This window comes from Betta splendens, chromosome 22, assembly GCF_900634795.4.
Source record: "Betta splendens chromosome 22, fBetSpl5.4, whole genome shotgun sequence".
In the NCBI taxonomy this organism is placed as follows: domain Eukaryota; kingdom Metazoa; phylum Chordata; class Actinopteri; order Anabantiformes; family Osphronemidae; genus Betta; species Betta splendens.
This window is the reverse complement of record NC_040900.2, coordinates 13,712,838-13,732,617: the sequence shown is the minus strand read 5'-3', so window position 1 is coordinate 13,732,617 and position 19,780 is coordinate 13,712,838. Positions and strand designations below refer to the sequence as shown.

General features: G+C 40.4%; 1 protein-coding gene across 11 annotated transcripts in view; it reads right to left on the bottom strand.

The window, feature by feature from the left end:
* The window catches only part of ralgapa1 (Ral GTPase activating protein catalytic subunit alpha 1), a 45,734-nt gene that overhangs the window by 8,320 nt on the left and 17,634 nt on the right, over positions 1 to 19,780 (bottom strand). For 10 of the 11 annotated variants that reach the window (XR_003784336.3, XR_003784337.3, XM_029138141.3 and 7 more), the window contains 14 exons: positions 18,210 to 18,320; positions 17,982 to 18,050; positions 17,725 to 17,862; positions 17,445 to 17,628; positions 16,710 to 16,828; positions 16,495 to 16,614; positions 15,786 to 16,413; positions 15,510 to 15,625; positions 15,208 to 15,332; positions 12,857 to 12,928; positions 12,466 to 12,589; positions 11,955 to 12,110; positions 9,680 to 9,838; positions 8,713 to 8,840 (listed from right to left, as the gene is read on the bottom strand). Coding sequence is in view for 9 of the 11 variants with exons in the window: in XM_029138141.3 (XP_028993974.1) it covers positions 8,713 to 8,840; positions 9,680 to 9,838; positions 11,955 to 12,110; positions 12,466 to 12,589; positions 12,857 to 12,928; positions 15,208 to 15,332; positions 15,510 to 15,625; positions 15,786 to 16,413; positions 16,495 to 16,614; positions 16,710 to 16,828; positions 17,445 to 17,628; positions 17,725 to 17,862; positions 17,982 to 18,050; positions 18,210 to 18,320 (2,249 nt within the window). In the remaining 2 variants the exon portion in view is untranslated. Of the gene's footprint in view, positions 1 to 8,712; positions 8,841 to 9,679; positions 9,839 to 11,954; positions 12,111 to 12,465; positions 12,590 to 12,856; positions 12,929 to 15,207; positions 15,333 to 15,509; positions 15,686 to 15,785; positions 16,414 to 16,494; positions 16,615 to 16,709; positions 16,829 to 17,444; positions 17,629 to 17,724; positions 17,863 to 17,981; positions 18,051 to 18,209; positions 18,321 to 19,780 lie in introns of those variants that run through there. The other variant, XM_055505387.1, reaches the window with a different exon arrangement.

Here is a 19,780-nt window from a genome sequence, read left to right as displayed (position 1 = left end):
ATTGAATTTCAGATGGCTCCTCTTATTAAGTCATTAGCAGAAAATATCTCTTGATCGCAGGGAGAAGAGGAAAGAAAGAGGGAAAATTATGAGAGGAGAAAGAGAGGAAGAAAAGCCTGGCGAGTGAGAAACAGCAGCACAGAGAAAGGCGGACGGGAAGGATGGAGGAGAGAGGGGGCGGATAAAGAGCTTCTTTTGTGTTGAGTCAGAAACTCATTTTCTTGTACGTGGCTCAAAGAGTGAAGTGTTCGTGCCTTCTCTGGCTCTTTCTCTTTCTCGCTCCATTTCAGCCCTTTTCTCTCTGCCTCTCCCGCAGCGCAGCTCATTGTGGTGGCGTTAGACTCCTGCGATCACTTGAGACCGAGGGAGGCAGGCGGACAGGAGGCGAGGGGAGGAGAAAGGGAGCTTGTTAGCGCATTAGGAACCGGGCCCACTGCTGAGCTCTGTGTGTGTGTGTGTGTGTGTGTGTGTGTGTGTGTGTGTGTGTGTGTGTGTGTGTCAAACACAGGAGTTCAGTGGTTCACAGATTTATGCAGATGTCACATCCTTTTAATAGTCCCGACCAAGTTGTGCCGTCATTGAACACATCTGGCTGGGATGAGTTTTAAATGAGGGATGATGCTCCTGCACATCAAGGCAAAATTATGCAGATGCACAAAAAAAGACCATTCATCAAGCCATGCATTGCAGGCAGATGATTACAGGATACGTAAGTATTTTCAAATTTCGGTGCTCAAATTGTTTCAATTTCAGGCTGTACACGAAGAATAAAATGTGAGAACCGGAATGAGGTGGACAGATGTTTCCTGGGTTAGACTCATTCTTCTAACAGAGGATTTATTAAGTTGGAGCTTCTTATTTATTATAAATTGATAACGTATCTGAAGGGCAGTGCAGAGCGCGGCGGAGCAGGCAGGGAGCAAGCTGATCGGGGCAAAGGGGAACCATTGCATCAACTTGACTGACACATTACAACTTTAAAAAGTTTAATTTCTGCACAAATTAACCAAAATTGTTTTATCAATCAACATACATGCTGCTGTTGGTTCAGATGTTGTCTCATTAATGTAGGGTGATAGATCTATCTTATAAATTAATACAGGATGTTCTGAATTTAGCATACATGCATGAATAAAACCACTGATAAATAATTTCCTAATTTTTTTAATGAAATTTGTTTTAACAATAATGAAATGTGGGTCTAATGTGTTGCATTTAAAATTATTGGGGAAAAAGCCCAGAGGACAGTGCGTGTAGAGGTGGATTAATAAAGAATATTTTCTTATTTTTCATTTTATAAAAGAATGGGCTCCATCACGCCTCACTGCTTTAAACTAAACATGTGCTGTGTCATAATTTAGACTCCTAGACTCTCAAAATTTCCAAGCAACAGACTTGGAATGAAGCTTCAAGTGAAGCGTGAATCGGGAAAGCGAATAATCTCTGACATTACATTTAAAACCATCAGCTCTAATGTTAACAACAATTAAACAATATAAAATAACACATCAAAATTGCTTCTGGCAACTAACTGTTAAATAGAGCAAACGTGTTTGATTAGAAATAGTCAAGTTTCTCTGATATGAAGGAATTACTGCGTAACCTTATTATTGAGTAAAGTGCCTTCATAAATAATGTTATCAGAGTAGAATTACTTAAAGGTGTTATTGGATTTACGTTTCTGCAAAAATTGGAGAATATAAAAAGTATTTAATCCCACCCCCCCAAAAAAATCCCATTTTAGATTATTGTTTGAATTCAATTAGATGCAGTGGATCTTAGATATTCGTATAGGAATAAAGAATATATGAATAATATATGATAAATGATCTGCTCCATCTACTACATGCCATCATTTGACTCAGTCAAAGAAATACAGGTTTCAACGACAACAGGGAATAAAAATCTACTTTGTAAATACAGTTTATCTCCAGAATGAATGCAGTGGAATTGAAGCGTGTTGGTGATACTTTTGACTGAGTACACTTGCTTTTTACAAGAACAATTTTAACTCTGCACAGAAACTGCTTCTTGCACAGTGTTCACTTACAGCTGATCAGATTTTCCCTTTTTGTGAATCAGTTTTTATGAATCATTTACTTGACAAGACAATGAATCACACCCTAATTCAAAAAGGTGACTAACACACAAGATCGGTGTGACACAGCGCAGACATTCTCCTTTCCCCTTTTTAAGGCTAAAATTTCTATTAAAACCAGAACAGCACTACCTCTGCTCTCTCATTTTCTATCCTTTACCTATGAGACACCTTTTCAGGAACGTGCACCACATCTCACTGTGCATCTAACACACACCAACCCACACGCACCCTATCTGTCCTCTCCACCCTGGGCATTGGAAAAGACAACAGAGAGAAGGACATCAGAGGGATAATACAATTGGAAAAGCTTTACAGCGTGTAATGATAAACCTGTGTGTCTGTGTGTGTCCACGCCCAAAGGAACAAGCTAATGGGTTTATATCTCTCTGTGATAGCAATGATATGGAGGCTTTGTGATTTCATTACAAGTGTGTGTGTGTCCACATATGCCAAAGATGAGGACAGAGATAGGTCGCTCTAATGCACACGCACAATTGTATTTAGCCCCTATTCATCTGCTCTTTAACCCAATGTAGAAACAGAGGCTGAGGAAAAGACCAGACGTGATACATTAATTGGCCCCTTGTCACCCCACTATTTCACCCTTTGACATGAGTCTGGGCGCGCACACACACACACACACACACACACACACACACACACACACACACACACACACACACACACACACACACACACACACACACACACACACACACACACACACACACACACACACACACACACACACACACACACACACACACACACACACACACACACACACACACCTCACCACTGGGGAGCCCTAAAGCTGCCAGCGCAATTACAAGCCATTTAACACAAACACACATGCATTGGTGTTAGTGGTCAGCACTGAGGTGATGATAATAATTCTTTGATTACGGAGATGGATCCTGGTTTTATCTCCAGGCTCTATTTATTCTCCACACACACAATGTGTGATATCTATATATATCTATATCTATATCTATATATATACATACATATCTATATCTATATCTATATATCTATATATATAGGGAGAGAGAGAGAGAGAGAGAGAGAGAGAGAGAGAGAGAGAGAGACACACACATACATACACACACATAATTGTACATATAATTGTAACATGGAGCTGTGGCAGGACTAATCTGTTGTATATCTCGGCGCGTGGTCTCACGCTGCACTTGATTTAATAATACGTTTTGGTTTTTGGTCTTTGATTAATTACTAATCATTTGACAGCATCTCTAGTCTCTGTCTCTTTCTGCTCCTTTAGTGTCAAACTGAAGACACTTTTGAAACTCATCGTTTGCTGTGCCGCACTTCACTGTGGTCTCTGTTATCAGCGACATCCTGTCCTGAATCTTAAATACCTTGTCACATAAAAATACTAACATTCATAGACACACACACACACACACACACACACACACACACACACACACACACACACACACACACACACACACACACACACTACAGATTAGCTTGTTTACCAGTCAGAGGGGGGTCTGCTCCAACAAGGTGTGATCAAGTCACTGATGGCTACAACTCATGTGTCTGCACAGCCTTCGGTGACAAGGCATGAACACATGAACACAAACGCACGCACAAAAGTGCACATAATGTGGTTTTATGAATCCTATATTTCAGAAATGAGTGCACAAAAAATATAGAACATAATATCTTAAGTAACACGCCTCGCTGACCAGAGATAAGTCAGGTCAACCCACATCTATCCATGGAAAAATGTCAGTTGTGCAACATGACATCTTGTATTCAGGGTTTTGCACTTATGTTCAACACCCTTGCAAGTGCAGAGTTCATAATATAACACAAGTAAAATAAAACACAATATGTCTATTTAATGATTAATATAAATAATGATATGGATAATCTTTCTTTCCTCCTGACTTCTGTTAATCTTCTTTAACATGTCGGCTAATACAGGTTGTGCTGGCAATTTTTACAGCGTCACACACAAACACTTCCCTAAGGAGAAAGTGGAAAAGATTAGCCACAGCCCCTCCTTTACACCCTTTTCTTTTCATTTCCTCCATCTCCCCAACGGGAAACAATTAACTACCATCACCTCCCCCCGCTGCATGTACTCACACGCAGACTCATTCATATCCTTACGCTTAACCTTCACTAATACAAACCCCTTAACATCTTACCAATTAGATTATAAGTGTGCATGTTGTGAAATAAAGAATAAAAATGTATATCTAGATGCACCAGCTGCAACAGTTTCGAATATTGCTTTCAATGTTTTAAATCTCGTTTTATCAAACACAGCACTGCAACTCTATTTCATGTCAAAAGGACAGTCTCCTTCCATGCCTAACAGGTATAGTGGAGCTTGGGTGAGGTTAAAGATAATATGACCCCATTTCAGCATCGGCAATAAACAAAATGTCTTCAATTTGTGAGGCTCTGCCCTCACCTTTCTACCATGGGGAGAAACACACACTCCTCGTCACACACACATGGCAGATAGTAGCCTCACTGGGACAATAGGCTCTATTGTGGGAGCTGGCAAAGGGAAGCCAGGCAGGCCGCTAGGCGTTTGGCTGCTCTTCGTGTGTGTGTGGGGATATGGGGGATAATAGCGCTACATGCCCAGAGCTGCCATCATTTCACTGGGAACAGTGTGAGAAAGAGATGGAAAGGCAGCGACACACACATGCACAGAAAACACACACACAAACACAGCATCGCTATCACACCGAGCCATATGCTGACCCCAGCCTCACTGCAGCTATCTCTGCCAATCAACTACTAGAGGGGATGTCCCACACATGCAAACAATAGCTGTAATCCTAACAGAGAAATTTATACACAACAACATAAACACGACAAAAGTAGAAGCACAAATGGACGGAGGATATACATTTGAAAAGTCATGCACACATGTGGACTCCTGCTGGCAAAGTATGTAGTAGCTTTGTATCTCTCCAACATTGTTTCCCCTGACCACAATCGCCCAGAAGCAGATGGAGAATGGCCACACACACACACACACACACACACACACACACACACACACACACACACACACACACACACACACACACACACACACACACACACACACACACACACACACACACACATTATCTCCTCTATACAATATTTACATTTACTTATTTTGTCTTTTATGAATGTATAACTGTTGTTAAACAATTGTTGGAGTACATTTACACTTACTGTATGGACACTATATTCTTTAAACTATATCCCCTAGAAAATAATAACCAAAACAATTTAGAGGTGGCTAATCTAATGCTAAAAATTGACATGACATATGTCCCTTCATAAAGTATTCACACCATGCCACATTACACTCTAGTAAATTTAATTTGGAATAAAAAAAGATTTGCCCATTAATCTATTCACCAAAGACTTTTTTTTAACTTTTGAAAAATAATTAAATATTAAATAATTAAAAGAAATTAATAAGTTTAATTTGCAAATTATTTTTTTTTAACTTGCCATTGTGGGATATACAGTAGGGTTTAAAATGGTTGGCATAAATAGCATTTATTTCATATTTCTAAATGATATACAACTGTAAAATGTGTAGGACAGATTACTTTTTGAAGTGACTACATGTGGGACAGACTAAATAAATTCCATCTCTACTATTTCAGACTGGTTTCTGTGGAACACAGGAATAAGTTATGTATGAGGTGTTGACATTAAGAAAACCTAAAAATATTCAGAGTCGTACCATTTACTGAAAGTGTTGCATTGTCTCATATGACCTGTAGGAACTATTAGGTTCAAGAAGTATGCTGCTGCTTAAGGAGTGGTGACACCAATATAACGCTCAGCAGTCTGCTCCTTTCTTTCATCTACTCTAATCTATGAGTTCATGGGGGTTGACTCCAGTATGGAGGGCTACAGGAGAACCCATCTGAGTCTACAGTGACCGAAGAGCTGCTGCTGTGTGTACACGTCACAGGAAGGCCTAGAAGTTTGAAATGTTCAGTTGTGTTACAGTTCGTTGTAATAAAAACATGAGGCTACAAGGTTTTTTTGCAGTATGTGTGTGTGTCGGAGTCTGAGATGCTTTACTTGCTGCAATGAGCTGATATGTGCGATAGAGCTTTGCTCACACACAGCTGTCCCAGTAGCCTGGCACTCTGCGAGTGTGTGTGCGCATTTTGGATGGCTCTAGTCATGGTGAATGAAAGATCAGAGAGAGAGAGGGAAGGCAGATGGACTGCCCTAAAGGCCAAGAGACAGAGACAGACCGAGCGAGAGGGAGGGAAGAAGACAGACAGAGGGAGAGAGTGAGCGAGAGAAAGAATAATGCCAGTTAAACACTGACACACTTAGCTCTGCCAACCTTCTTTCTGTCGCTCTCTACCCCCTGGTCTTCTGTGTCAGCCCCTCAGTGAAGATACTTGATGTTAAAATGCAGCACTCAGAAACAAAGAGGGCACAGTCTCAAGGCTGATGCAGCACCTGAGGGGCCCCGACATACAAGGGTGCGAAACCTTATGTGATGTTGTTTGATGCTTGATTCTAATTTATGAAAAAAGTTAAATACATTCTGAATCTATAGGTTTTTACACCTGTGCTGTATGTTTGGCAGCTTACACCTGTTTTAAATTTTGCTAAATCCAGCAGTTCTGAGTCATTAACTCTAAAACCCATTTTGTATTACATCTCAGTTTGTCTCAATTTTAAAAAAAAAGCGAATGAACTCAAAAGATGATGCAGTGAAGGAACACTCAAATTGAATGAAGTATGAAAAGTAAAAAAATCTGAAAACAAGCAAAAGATAGAGAATAGAACAGAGAAGGACAATGTGAGATAAGAGATTTAAAGAGACAGAAGAGAAATCACAGGGACAGAGTTAGAGATTGAGATAGGCACAATTACACTAAGGGGCACCGATGCACACAGAACAGGAGCAGACAGAGTCACGTTACGACCGAGACGTAGACTGAAGAGATAAAAAAAAGAAAATCAAAGTCACAGAAGCAGAGACGGGAGGGAGAGGTGGAGGGACAAGGAGTTAGAGGAGAGAGGTGTGTGTAGCAGAGAGTAGGGGAGTCAATAATGACTGATTACTGTAATTCACTCTGTCAGAGACATCGACCTGCTGCAACCACCAATCAATACACACCAGGACACTTGCAGACACACACAAACACCTCCAAACAAGCATGCAACACACGTGTGTCATCTGGCACGTGTACACGGCCAAACAAACACACACAGTACGCAAGTCTACATAGACATAGACACAACACGAACACAAGTGTAGAGATGTCTACATGTCTACACACTTGGTCAAGATCGCAGGAGTCACACAAACGACACACACCAACTCATGACGTAAATATATGCGAGAAAGAGCACACTTTCAACACAATAGGTTCGGAGAGGGTGGGGGTGTTGGGTACAAGCTACAGCCCCACACTGAGCATAACAATCTCCTCGTCCTCAGCTTGCTGGGTGGACTTGGAGGAGCAAAATGGCTTCTTCAGCCTCCCACTTCCCCCACTTCTCTCCACACTCCTTGCACCTTCTTGGCAAGCATCACCTCTAGCAACTCAAATTATATTGTTGAAAAGAGGAGGGGGGAAGAGGGTGGAGGAAGCAATGCAGTGGTTGAAAGGGAGAGGAAAGGGCTGGACAGGAGGGGGAAAACAAAGGGGAAAGAGAGACGGGAGTGAGGGATGATTCAATTAGTATTCAAACTACTGGTTTTAGAATAAAACACAATAAACACCCATTGTTGCAACTTGTGTTATCTGTCATCAAGTAAACTTGAACTTATCTGAGTCCAAAGGGAAACAGTGCAGGAAATAAAAACGCAGATAAGTAGACAAACAGGAAGACAGCATCGCTAGGCAAACAAACTTCTGAGAAACGATTCCAATGATCAGAAACTGCCCTTTGACTCAATCAATGACACTTCACCTCACCACAACCACGCCTGTGTATGCAGCTGCATGTTAGTATGTGGGGGTATTTGCATTACTCTAGTTCTGTACTTCTGTGTCGGTGTGAGTGGAATTAACTGTGTGGGTGTGTGTGTGTGTGTGTGTGTGTGTGAGACAGAGAGCTTGCACATATGGCTCCAGAGCAAACCCCCTCATTTGGGGGGCAGTCATCAATAACTATTGAGCGCTACCGTCGCATCAGATCAAGACAAGCTGTAAATTCACCTGTCTGTCCCTCTTGCAGACACGTAATGGGCGTCCGTACGCCCGCACACACGCCCAAAAACAGTCTGCTTCAAAGTGTACGACACGACACACACTTGATATATAACACTTCAGATAAAACTGAACACAGCTCTATCACACCAACTCTTACAACAAAGCCAAACACCACTGGACATTGATTTGCTATTCCTTACACTTGAACTGTGTGATAACAAACAACATTCTTCTTGTGTGGATTTCAGCAATCCACACAAAACCACATACATATTCTAACTTAAAAGTAGACGAAGCAAAGCCTTCCACCAACTAAAACCAGCAGGATAAGTTTGCTTTGTTACCATACAGAGTAGCCTCTACTATCTCTCTCTCTCGCTTTTAATTCTGTTTCACATTTTTGGTACTCATTTAAAAGGATACAAGTTCTGGTAAAGAGGAATGAGGGACTTGAGGGCTCGGCTGGCATTGATGGCTGTGGCTCTGACCATGGTGGGCAAAATCTTCATGTCCACAATGGCTCCGTCAAACAGCGGACCGAAGTTGGGCACCTGCAGAAACAAAGACAAGCAGGAAAATACGAGATGAATCAACCTAGGTTTAAGACGTTGTGTTTTTCTGGATCAGAACAATCTATCTGACTCTTAGTGAACCAAGCCTGGCAAGCAATAACTGATTAGCGTTTTTTAATGATCTACTATTTGACTTAGGTTATGGCCTACTGATTTAATTCAATACTCTGCTTGTGGAATCCACCAAAGAAAATAACGTCAGGGTTTTTATATATTGAATTTACTTGCAGACCAGGTCTCCAAGCCATGCACTCTGTGACTGTGTGCAGTGCTTTCAGGACAGCGACACAGAGAATATCTTATCTAACTTGTTTTTGGATTCCTGATAATTCAATATTTTTGCTTGTAGAATGAATGAAACAGAATAAGGTTCTGTCATTATTGATGTGGTTTCTATGTCATACAGAAAAAGCAGCATTTAATTGCATTAGGTCTTGTTTGAAATAGAGTTATGCTATTAGTGCTGTGGTATTAATGTCTGTGTGTTTTAGGCTGATACATTAGCCAGAGCAAAAAGACTTGGGGCAAGACTCTCTCTAGGATTGTTAGGCAATCTGGGCGCATATCTTTGTCGGCTGGAAGGAAACATACAATTATGTACCAAAACACTGTTGTGTTTCATTTACAGCTCATAGTCACAATTTCACAATCTGAAAAAAGTAATTTCTATCCAATTCCCTTTCCAAGGAAAATGAGTGATCACCAAACTTGCCACAATTCATTCTGCACAACTGCTGCAGAAACAGCAAATGCTAAAGTCTTTTTCACAAGCAACTTTATTTCATATAAAAGTATTTTAAAAAAGTCACATTTATTACCTCTGGTTTCTTAAGAATATGGACAGAGTACATGTGATTCTTCATTGGGTAGATGATGATTAGTACATCTCCAAACTCAGTAGGGATGATCCCTCTATGGTAGTCTCTGGAATGCTCTGACCAGACTATGTGGACCTCATCGTTGCCCAGATGCCTCAGCTGGAGGAGAATGGAACAAGACAGGAGAGGGACAAAAATGTAAATTTAACAACTCGAATATAGTATATAGGCTACATTTTTCTTTGTCCAGAAACAACAAAAACTATGTAGATGGCCAATGTGCGGTAGGTCATATCCATCATAGCCCAAGGCCTTTGATTTTTGTGTGTATACTTGGCATAAGTGGCCCTGGGGTGATGGAGTGAGTGTGTGAAGATGGAAAGTGTACACAAAGACAGAGTGAAGCCCCAGAAAGATGAAGTATGAGCTGGAAGACAGATGGGATGAACTCTGACGCCTGTGATGGTGTGTGCGTTTAACATTCATTCAGTGGGCTGAAGTCAGGTCTACTGACAGCCCTGTCATTAACCTTGACGTCTGCCAAATGCACCCCGCTCTTCACCCACCTCCTCATGCTGTCCCTCTACTTGTCTGCTGTGTCACACACCTGCAGATGGCTGCTGATCTCAGATTAACACAAGGCATTTAATCTTTTTTTTAATGTGTTTTAACTACAACTGGTTTTAGCTTATTTTATAGAGGTATATTTTGTGTTGAGAATGTAAAAGGATTTGTTGACAGACTGTCTAAATTTTCTCAGTGGTTCAGGAGGCACTGGCTTGGAGGACAAATTTACTTGTTTCTCTCAAACAGAGGCACGATGGATTAATTACTTACTCGTCATATTTGAAAGTGACTTCACCCGGCTGCCATAAGGACACTGCCTGTATATATCTGACTGCATTGAGTTATAGGTCTATTTAACCCATTGCTTTCTTGACTAGTCATACATTAAGTTGATCTATTAAGAGGAGTTTAGAAAGTATAGTACATGACGAACAGCCATGCATTTATCAAGATCTGTTAGGCCTAAATCTTTTAGAGGCACCTTCACCAAATGGTGAAGTGTCAGAAAAACACACAACTCACAGCAAAACTGAGAAGTGATGGGAGCTTCTGCCATTATCACATTTATAGTATAAGAGTTATGAGCAGTATGTCAGTGTCCAAACAGTCTAATAAAGCAAAGGACAGTCTCATCGTCGGATGTGCTTTTCTGTGCCTCATCACAAATTTCAAAAACAATCAATGTTATTCCTGACGCCACAGTTGTTGGGGAAATACAGTTTCTTATCATGTTTCAAGCACATGTGGGATGAGAGTGACAGGAACCCAAGCAAAGATGGAGAACTGGACAAATGCCCTGCAACAGACTCGCATAGCAGTATTGTTGTGTGTGTTTGGATGATAAATGCCTGCCAGTGTGGACATGTGTATGTCTGTCAGTTTAACCTCTTTGTGGACACATTTGTAAGCCTGTGTGTGCGCTTGTTAGCATGCAGGAGTGTGTGCTCCTATTTCCAACAGTAACACAAATTTATAGCAGTGTGGTTATTTGAGCAGACTGAGGTGAATGAAGCCCTTAGTGAATGTGTGTTTGTGTCGACTTAAACAGCTTTTGAGCCTCTGTGTGTGTGTGTGTGCGTGTGTATATATAAGGGAAAATGTGTGTCTGATGGGGCAGTCAGCTGATCAGGGAGAATGATGGTGTTGGACCAGGCGCTGATAATCCAATCAGGAGCCTGAAGCGACATGATAGGCTGAGAAACAGGAAGTATGATCTGATTAAAAGGACATTATGGCCATGTGCAGAGTGCCCAGTGCCTAGGGGCTGACAGGTGTGCACACACGCATGCACACACGATAAACCTGCTGCCTAGACACTGATACAAGCCCGCATCATGCACAAATACGATTGCTGCTAAGAATTATTGAAAACACTGGTGTGCTGTAAAAACACTGAAATCGACAGCTTGTGGGAGTGTTTGTGTGTTCATTTGCAATGTTACTCTTAGACACAGACAGGACTAAGAAAGAGAAAGAAGGGACTCATCTCGTCTCATAGTAAATACTTTATATTTGTCTTCCATAAATAAGTTATATTAGGGTCAGATTAAAAGCCTTTTTAGTTCACAATATACACCCTAACTATTGCAGAGGGAATTGTGTGTGTTGTTTAAATTACAATCGTTCAAAACACAGACTTTTAACTAGATTGCGGTGAATACGAGAAGCCAATAACAGCGTCATCTGTTGGGGACATGGTACAGGTTACCTTCTTGGTGAGGTTTTGATCCTGGTCATGGGGCATGCGTGTAGAGACGTGGAAGATAACCTCAGTGGTAGAAGTGGCGTAGTAAGGTGTGGTCTGTCCTGTGCTGCGATTCCTCTGGAGGCCTCCCATGAAGCCACAGTGAGTAGTGAGGTCCACCTGGGCGAAACACACACAAGCAAAACACATGAATTGTTTTAGTTCTTCTATTAATTACATGATAGTGAATAGAGCATAGCAGCATAACAGCTGTAAGTTATAAACAGGGCTTGTAAACTCCTTGGATGTTTCACAATTTAACTTACTTATCTATTAGTTTAGCTGCCTGTTAGAAATAAAGGTTTCTGTAAATATGTTGGATCATTATAAATTACTCTCCATTTGTCCATGTAAAGGTTGTGGGTGCTGAAGTTTGTCCCAGTTGTCATTTAGGTGATTAATTTATTAATTTACAACATTTTAAAGAAACTATACAAAGCGTTGGCATATTAACTCTTTCGTGTTCGGTTCTTACCTCCCAGCCCAGTCCAGAAACAAAGTCTTCATAAGCCTGGCTACCTGCTGTGTTGGTTAATATGGAGTGTTTGTCTTCTTGGCCTTCAGCCACATAAAATACTGCTATTTTATGGGTCTCGCGGCTAAAAGAGAATTAAAGAAAAACATGAACAACAGGACAACTAATGAAAAAGGGCATGTAAAAGCAGAAGCTACCCCACAAATATATTAAAGTCAAACCATTCCTCTTGGTAGCTACAGTAAAAGGGATGAGTACTTCCAGATTCAGTAACAAAAATGACCAACGCAGCTGCAAACTTTGCTTTTACATTATAAACAATTAAAACCTAAATTAAATGGTAGAAAAATATAAGCTACAGAAAGTGTGGCTGACCAACATCATTTCTTACCACTGCCTTGAATCCAGGTTCTTCAGCTCCCTCAGCAGCTTCTCATTCTTCCTCAACAAATGAAAACTACTCCTGAGAGATAGAGATACAGATACAAACACAGGTTAGTGTTATGGGTAAACCTGTTAATTAGCTAATTGGACTATTAAAAGTAACTGTAAAAGTAAAAGATTTCTTGGAGCTGTTGTTGTTGACAATTGTTTCAGGTTGTTTCCACATTCCATGAATGTCATTAAGGTCAGAGTAGTTGAAGGTTCAGTTTTGCATTTCTTAGGTTTCAAGGTTCACCTATAGTTGTGGTGTCCTGTGTAACGTTGCCTTGTGAATTTATACACAATAAAGTAAAACTTTTTAAGCTTCTCAGTCTTGTCAAAAGGTAACTTGCCTGTTATAAGACTGTAAATTTAATATCATTTAAATTTATAATTTACTTATATTATTAGTCCCTCATACTAAATATGCACATCTCTATGATTTAAGCTGGAAGAATAAAGTAAAGGACAGGCCTCAAAGAACTTAAATTCAGTGAATAAATAACCATAGTAACTTAATTCAGTTTTCTTCAATCTGTTTAGGTGCGACAGAGTCTGGGCTAAATTAAGACAGAATAAGAGTTTACAACAGAGGCAGCACAGAATAAATCTAGACTGGGCTTTACTGACCCTGCTTTTGTGTAACCAAGTTAAGGATAAATTCAGCCAGGAAATTCCAGTCTAATCTCTTATCTTGGTTTCATGCAATACCCCTGACCACATTCAAAAGAAGCCTGGCAGGATGGCCATTATACCGCGGGGCAATATGCACTAGTACTGAAAAAGGTGGCCTAAGAAGAAGTTCTACAGTATTTCTTATCCTCTATTATTTTTGCAAATCTTGTCAAACACTGTTGGAAGTAGGAAATGAAGACAAACAAATACAGGTGTAGAATAAGACGTAGATGATCCTAACTGTGGGCTTCTAAACCCATCACTGCCTATTACACCTGTATCATGAGACGGCAACACAACAACAGCTGAACACAACCAGAGTAGTCACCGCTTTCAGAGTGCAATTAGAAAAGGAAAAGGATCTTCCTTAGATTTTAATGAAAACAAAAGCATTTCACGAAGACCACAGGCCATTCAGAATGTCCTGGGGACCAGCACCCAACCTTGGCAGCTTGGATATAAAACCAAGACTTAAGCAGTGAAGCTTGAAGTGGACTGATAATGACACTCATTCTGTTCACTCTTAGAAAGGGGAAAAAGAGAAAGAGCAGGAGATAAAGAGAGAGGCAGCAATTTGCTCTTTATTAAAGTGATACTTGGTAATGGCCTCATTCTCTGCTCTCAAAGACTCCATTTACACCCTGGATTATAGGGAAAGGCATAAAAGGGGACAAACACGCGCGCATGCACACATGGGTGACTGTCAGTATCTTAGTGTCTTTAATGTCCCATATGAATACCTGGAGAGACATGAGAGGACAATAACAGATTATTACACAATATCTTCTGTCTTTCCTCCTTTTTCAGTTTTTTGACTATTTATTGATTTACATTTTGGTTTAATTTGTGTTCTTTTGTTTAAATGTTCTTCCTACATCTACATGTGCATCAGTCATCTTGATTTATGAATTACCACATCTCACATCATTTTCTTCGTCAACTAATGCCTTTTAGTGTAACTCCAAATGGGTTGAGTTTGATCAATAGAGTACTATACTCATTATCACACTATCACTTGCAGTGCGTGTGCATGCATGTGTGCACACACGCATACACATTCGCACAGTGTGTTAAGAAGTCTATTGTGCAGGCTGAATGTAGATGGTGTAAATCCTGGATAAAGTATAAAAAGGGATGAGTGTCCATTAGCTGGCTAGACACATTTAAAGTGATACCTTGACATTGTGTATTTTAGCCTAGAGTCATTGAGAAGATGAAATGCTGTGCTGAGTGAATGGGCAAAAGTGGTGTCTAATTAATGCAAAATACTTTGTTGAATTTGAAAAATTTCCCTAATTTGCATTCAACAAGCGTTCGCTTTATTATGGAGAAAAAAAAAATAATGAAAGACTTCCCTGTCCTAAAACAACATGACAGCCTTTTAGTAAAGCTTATGCATTAGGCACAAAAAATATGCTTTCAGTTTTATTATTTTTACTTGTCTACACATTTTGTTAAAAAGACAGAAAATGAAGAGCAGAAAATGCAAAACAATTGCAAAAGATGAGCAACAAATATCTGAAATAATGTTTTCTTATCACTGTAGATGGCCATAATCTACCAACACAGGTGTGTTGAATGCAGCATGATCTTACAACAATAATTAAAATGCGAAAAAGGTGACAGAATAATGTGTGAGCTTACCTCTTCTCCCAGGAGTTCAGCCCAAGTATATTGATCAGTAGCCTACAGTAGTAGAAGGCCGACTGTGGCGCCTGAGTCTCTGGTTCCGTCTGCTGCACCGCCCTCATGTTCAGCTCTTCGCCTCTCTGAAAATGTTCATGTTTTACTTTAATACTAAATAGATTTTGCTTTTAGGTGTTGCCACTAAACCCTGAAATCCTTTTTTACGGTATATGAATTATATTTTTATAGGTGTGTGCTACCAACGCAGGAGAACGTGATTATTATATTTTTCTTGTCATTTAAAAACAGCGAATACATACATGCAGGACAAACTCTCTCTCTGCAGCACTCTGCTTCAGGATAGCATTGATGACATCATTCTCCTGCTTCTCAGAGACACACACTGGAGGAGGGGCTGGGATGTTGAGTGGCATGCCTTGTGGGACCAATCAGTCAGAATTAGTTGGAGGGCTATAGAGTGTGTTGTCACAGGAGTCTGTGTTGCACAGAAGTTCCTCAAATAAACCATGTGTATTAACTAAATAAATTACCATTGTGATAAATTTAAAGACATCAGGTGCTGGGTGTATGGGTACCTGTTCTTTGTAGACACTCTGGGCTTGAGTATCCCAAATACTGCAGCATTTCATCCAGTGCATCATCGCCTTCCCTCAGTGAATCCCAAGCTGGCACTGCCTCCCGACACACACGCTTAGCCAACGGTGGAGCTAGAAGCTGTTCTAAGCCCAGCTCCCTTCGATGCCCCTCACTGTCCATTTTATTTTCCTTTTTCTCCTCTTCCTCCTCCTCTTTCCCTACATCTCCTCCACCTCCTTTTTGGTCTGACTTCTCTTCTTCACTGATGTTTCTCTCAACTATGTCTTCCTCTCCCTGAAGCTCATCGCCCTCCATACCTTGTTCGCCCTCCTCTGACTTCCTCTCCTCCTGTTGCTCTTCCCAGCTATCTTCTCGCTTTATCCCCACCTTTGTTAGTGGACCTCCTGGTGGGGTGCGTAAATGAAGATTTGCACTGCGGGGTGATTGTGTGTGTGTTAAAATTGTGTCTGCAGGGCTGTTCGGGGAACATGGTGGAGGCCCGTAGAGGATGGCAGAATCCCAGGAGTGTTTTCCAGCTACATCTCGGATGATAACACGAACACAAGCAGGAGCAGAAGATAAACCAGCTGTCATTCCACCTCCTGGTACACCAGACTCTGACCGGATCTTGGAAATAGAAGGAAAAAATATTTAAATAGTAAAGAAATCATCATGAATGATAGAAGTATAAACTATATAGCCCACTACCTGTAGCACTGAGAGCAGAGTAGAGCCGTTCAGAACCAGGAACTGTAGGTTTGGTGAATGGAAAAGCTCTGGTCCAAGATCTGCACTCTCACAGAATGGGTTGTCCTGATTTTCACACACCTAGGAAATATGGATCATAGCATTGATCTAGCAGAACATTAACATAACCTTTTATATTTCTAAACACATTTAGTTCAGAGTACCAATACCAGTACCTGACTAGATAGAGTAGCAGGTCCACCAGACATTGGATAATGTCCAAGGTGGTTGACCAGGTGGGTGATGACCGTTCTGGCTGCGATAGAAATCAGGCCTTGGTGAATACGACTACGAACTGCAGTAAAAACAGACAGGGGAAATATTACAAGGATAATATTGGAAGAATAATTTAAGAAGAACTAAAGAAAGATTTAAGGTATGTTACTAAGATATGTCATATAGTATATAGTTTTTATATTTCTAATCATTAATTTGGCTGAAAAGAGTAAATGTTACTACCAATTATAGAAAACCTGGAAGAACAACTATAAAACCCTAGGAAGTGGCACCAACACACATTCAGCTTCTTCATAGTTTGCCCCATGCTGGGCACAAGCCAATGCCATCACATACTGTGCTGCCAGAAGATCCTGGCTAATCATCTTCATTACACACACACTGACATGCACAGTCTCCCCAATAGCTCCTTATTGACAGGGCTGTATGTGAAGTACAGATATGTTGTATCTACCTAAACCTTGGTAGTGTGAAGAGTAAACAAGAAAGGAAAATAGGAAAAGAAAAGAATGGTCTACAACAGTGATCTAGTCATGAGACTAGGCACTGAGGTGGTAATACACACTGTGTTATTTGAGAATTACAGACTCTATGTCACTCTACGTCCCATGTTTTATGATGGTCACAGTTGATTCAGTAGTTGTGTAGTGTTTCTCCAACATTAAATAAATTACCCTCAGTAACAGGCTGCAGCTTGCTGGAGCGCTCTGAGTCTGGGCTATGCAGTGGTTCTGGTTCTCTAAGGCTCTCCAATGGCAGGAAGGGGTCATAGTCTGTACTTGACAGGTCTGACAGCTGCAGTGGGTAATACTTAGGGCTGTTGAAAGATTGCGCTCCATAAACACAACCATGTAACACCTAAAATGTAAAAAAAAGTTATTCTTCTTGGTTTTTAATAACAAATGTGTTTTTCCACTACACTATGACATCACCATGACAAACACAACTGCACACCTTATAAATACAGCTGAGCAGAGTCTTGGGAGGCTGGTCCTTCTCTGGTGGACTTCGTGTCTGAACATGCTGAAGGAGAGTGTTTGGTGGCAAAGCCATCACCCAGTCCAACAAACACAACAGGAGGGAAACCACAAGCTGCAATGCCAACAAGCACAGCATAATAAAAAGACAGAAAAATATGATTATCCAAGCAAAATAAGTAAGCCAGTGAGACAATGCAACAATCTGTGTGTGTGTGTGTGTGTGTATGTTACCTTCTTATCATTTTCATGAGGAGAAGACTCCGTAGTAGGCAGCAAGTGTGTAATGGTGGCGATCAAAATCTGAGGAAAACAAAAACCAATGAAATGGTTTTCTGTGCAAATGCTACATTTAGTTATACTTAAATTATAATAAATAAATATACTGTACTGTGTACTGCATTCATTTTTACACATCATCATATGATGGCGTGAACATGCTGAAGGTAATTAATGTCTCACTTCTACAATCTTCTTGGGAGTGTCAGGGGGGAACTTCTGAAGATGATCCACATAACTGATCAGTAGGTGAAGGATGTCCGACGCCATCAGTGCTACAAGCTTATTGGGATACTTTGAGAGACACAATTCACAGAAATCACAATGTGGTCAAGCTGATATTCTGTCCTAAAAAGGTCATACAAATATTTCACCAAAAGGCATTACTAATCATTATTAGTTATTATCCACCAAAGTCAAATGTTTCCTAATGTACAGTTATTGTGTTTCTAGATAAATTACTCATTAAAAAGTGTGTTAAAATATTTGTAACAAAATAAAGTTTAACTACTGTTGTCTTTGAAAAAAAAAAATTTACTAACAAAAAGACTCTAGATGTAACTGATTTAGGTTGAGGACAAGAAGTGGTTGTTCATGGAAACATGATAATCCTTAAGCTGTGTGTATATGTGTACACTGCAATTGTGTGCACTTGGCTGGGTATAAAGGAAAGAGATTCAAAAGTGCACAAGATGTGTGTTTATTTGTGACAGTGTGTGTTTGTGTGACACAGCTTGCAGCATTCCCCTTGGATTAGTCTCCTATCTGAAGGAAGACCAAACATATTGACAGTCCAGGGTTCACTCCCAGGGGTAGGAGAATGCAGGGGTGTGTGTGTGTTGCTGTACTGTCCTAGCAGGCCATTGGCTGCCGATACACAAGCTGGGGATTCCAAGGTGGAAGAGGTATGTGTGTGTGTGTGTGTGTGTGTGTGTGTGTGTGTGTGTGTGTGTGTGTGTGTGTGTGTGTGTGTGTGTGTGTGTGTGTGTGTGTCTCAAGCCATTTGGCTGTAGATTAGAGAGTGTGTGTTGGACAGTATTATTGTACCAGTCTAGAGGTCTGAAACAGACAAAAATCAATTGGGGCAATTTCATCAACACCAATAACCATGTCCAACAATGTTTCAGACGTTGGCTGCTTGCAGTCTACCATGTTTAATACAGTCCAAGCATCCAGGATATAGATGAAGTTTTGGCGTACTTCTGTACTGTACTGTACAGCCAGGTCCTTCATTGCTGGTTCTACTGAAGTGAAGTCAGTCTTATTAAACATCACCTCAGAGACCTCCAATTTTGAATGATTAAAAAAAATGTATTTTTATTACCAAGCTCATTTTTTAAAAAATGCTTTCAATCTTATTTCATTATTTCTTAAATTAAAAAAGGTGTCACAAGAATTGCTGCCACCAGATGCTACCTTTAACTGTTTCTCAGTTGGTACATTATAATGCGCTAAATGGCTATTCAATTTTTAGTCATGAAATGTCCCTTAGACCAGCATTAAAATACACTAAATAACAAGAGCAGATCCATGTGGCCAGTCAGCAGCCTGTTAAACTCAGAGCCAGCGCTGGAGCCCTATTTCACTGAATTACAGTCAAAGGAGAGACAAAAAGACTGCAGTGGTCAAAAGCAATAAAAGTTTGAAAACAGGCAAAGGCCAAAGGCTGCATGGAATCATCATATTCTGGGATGACATGTGACCCTTGTTATATAATATTAACCTTCACATTCATGAAAGTTGAATCTGAGAGT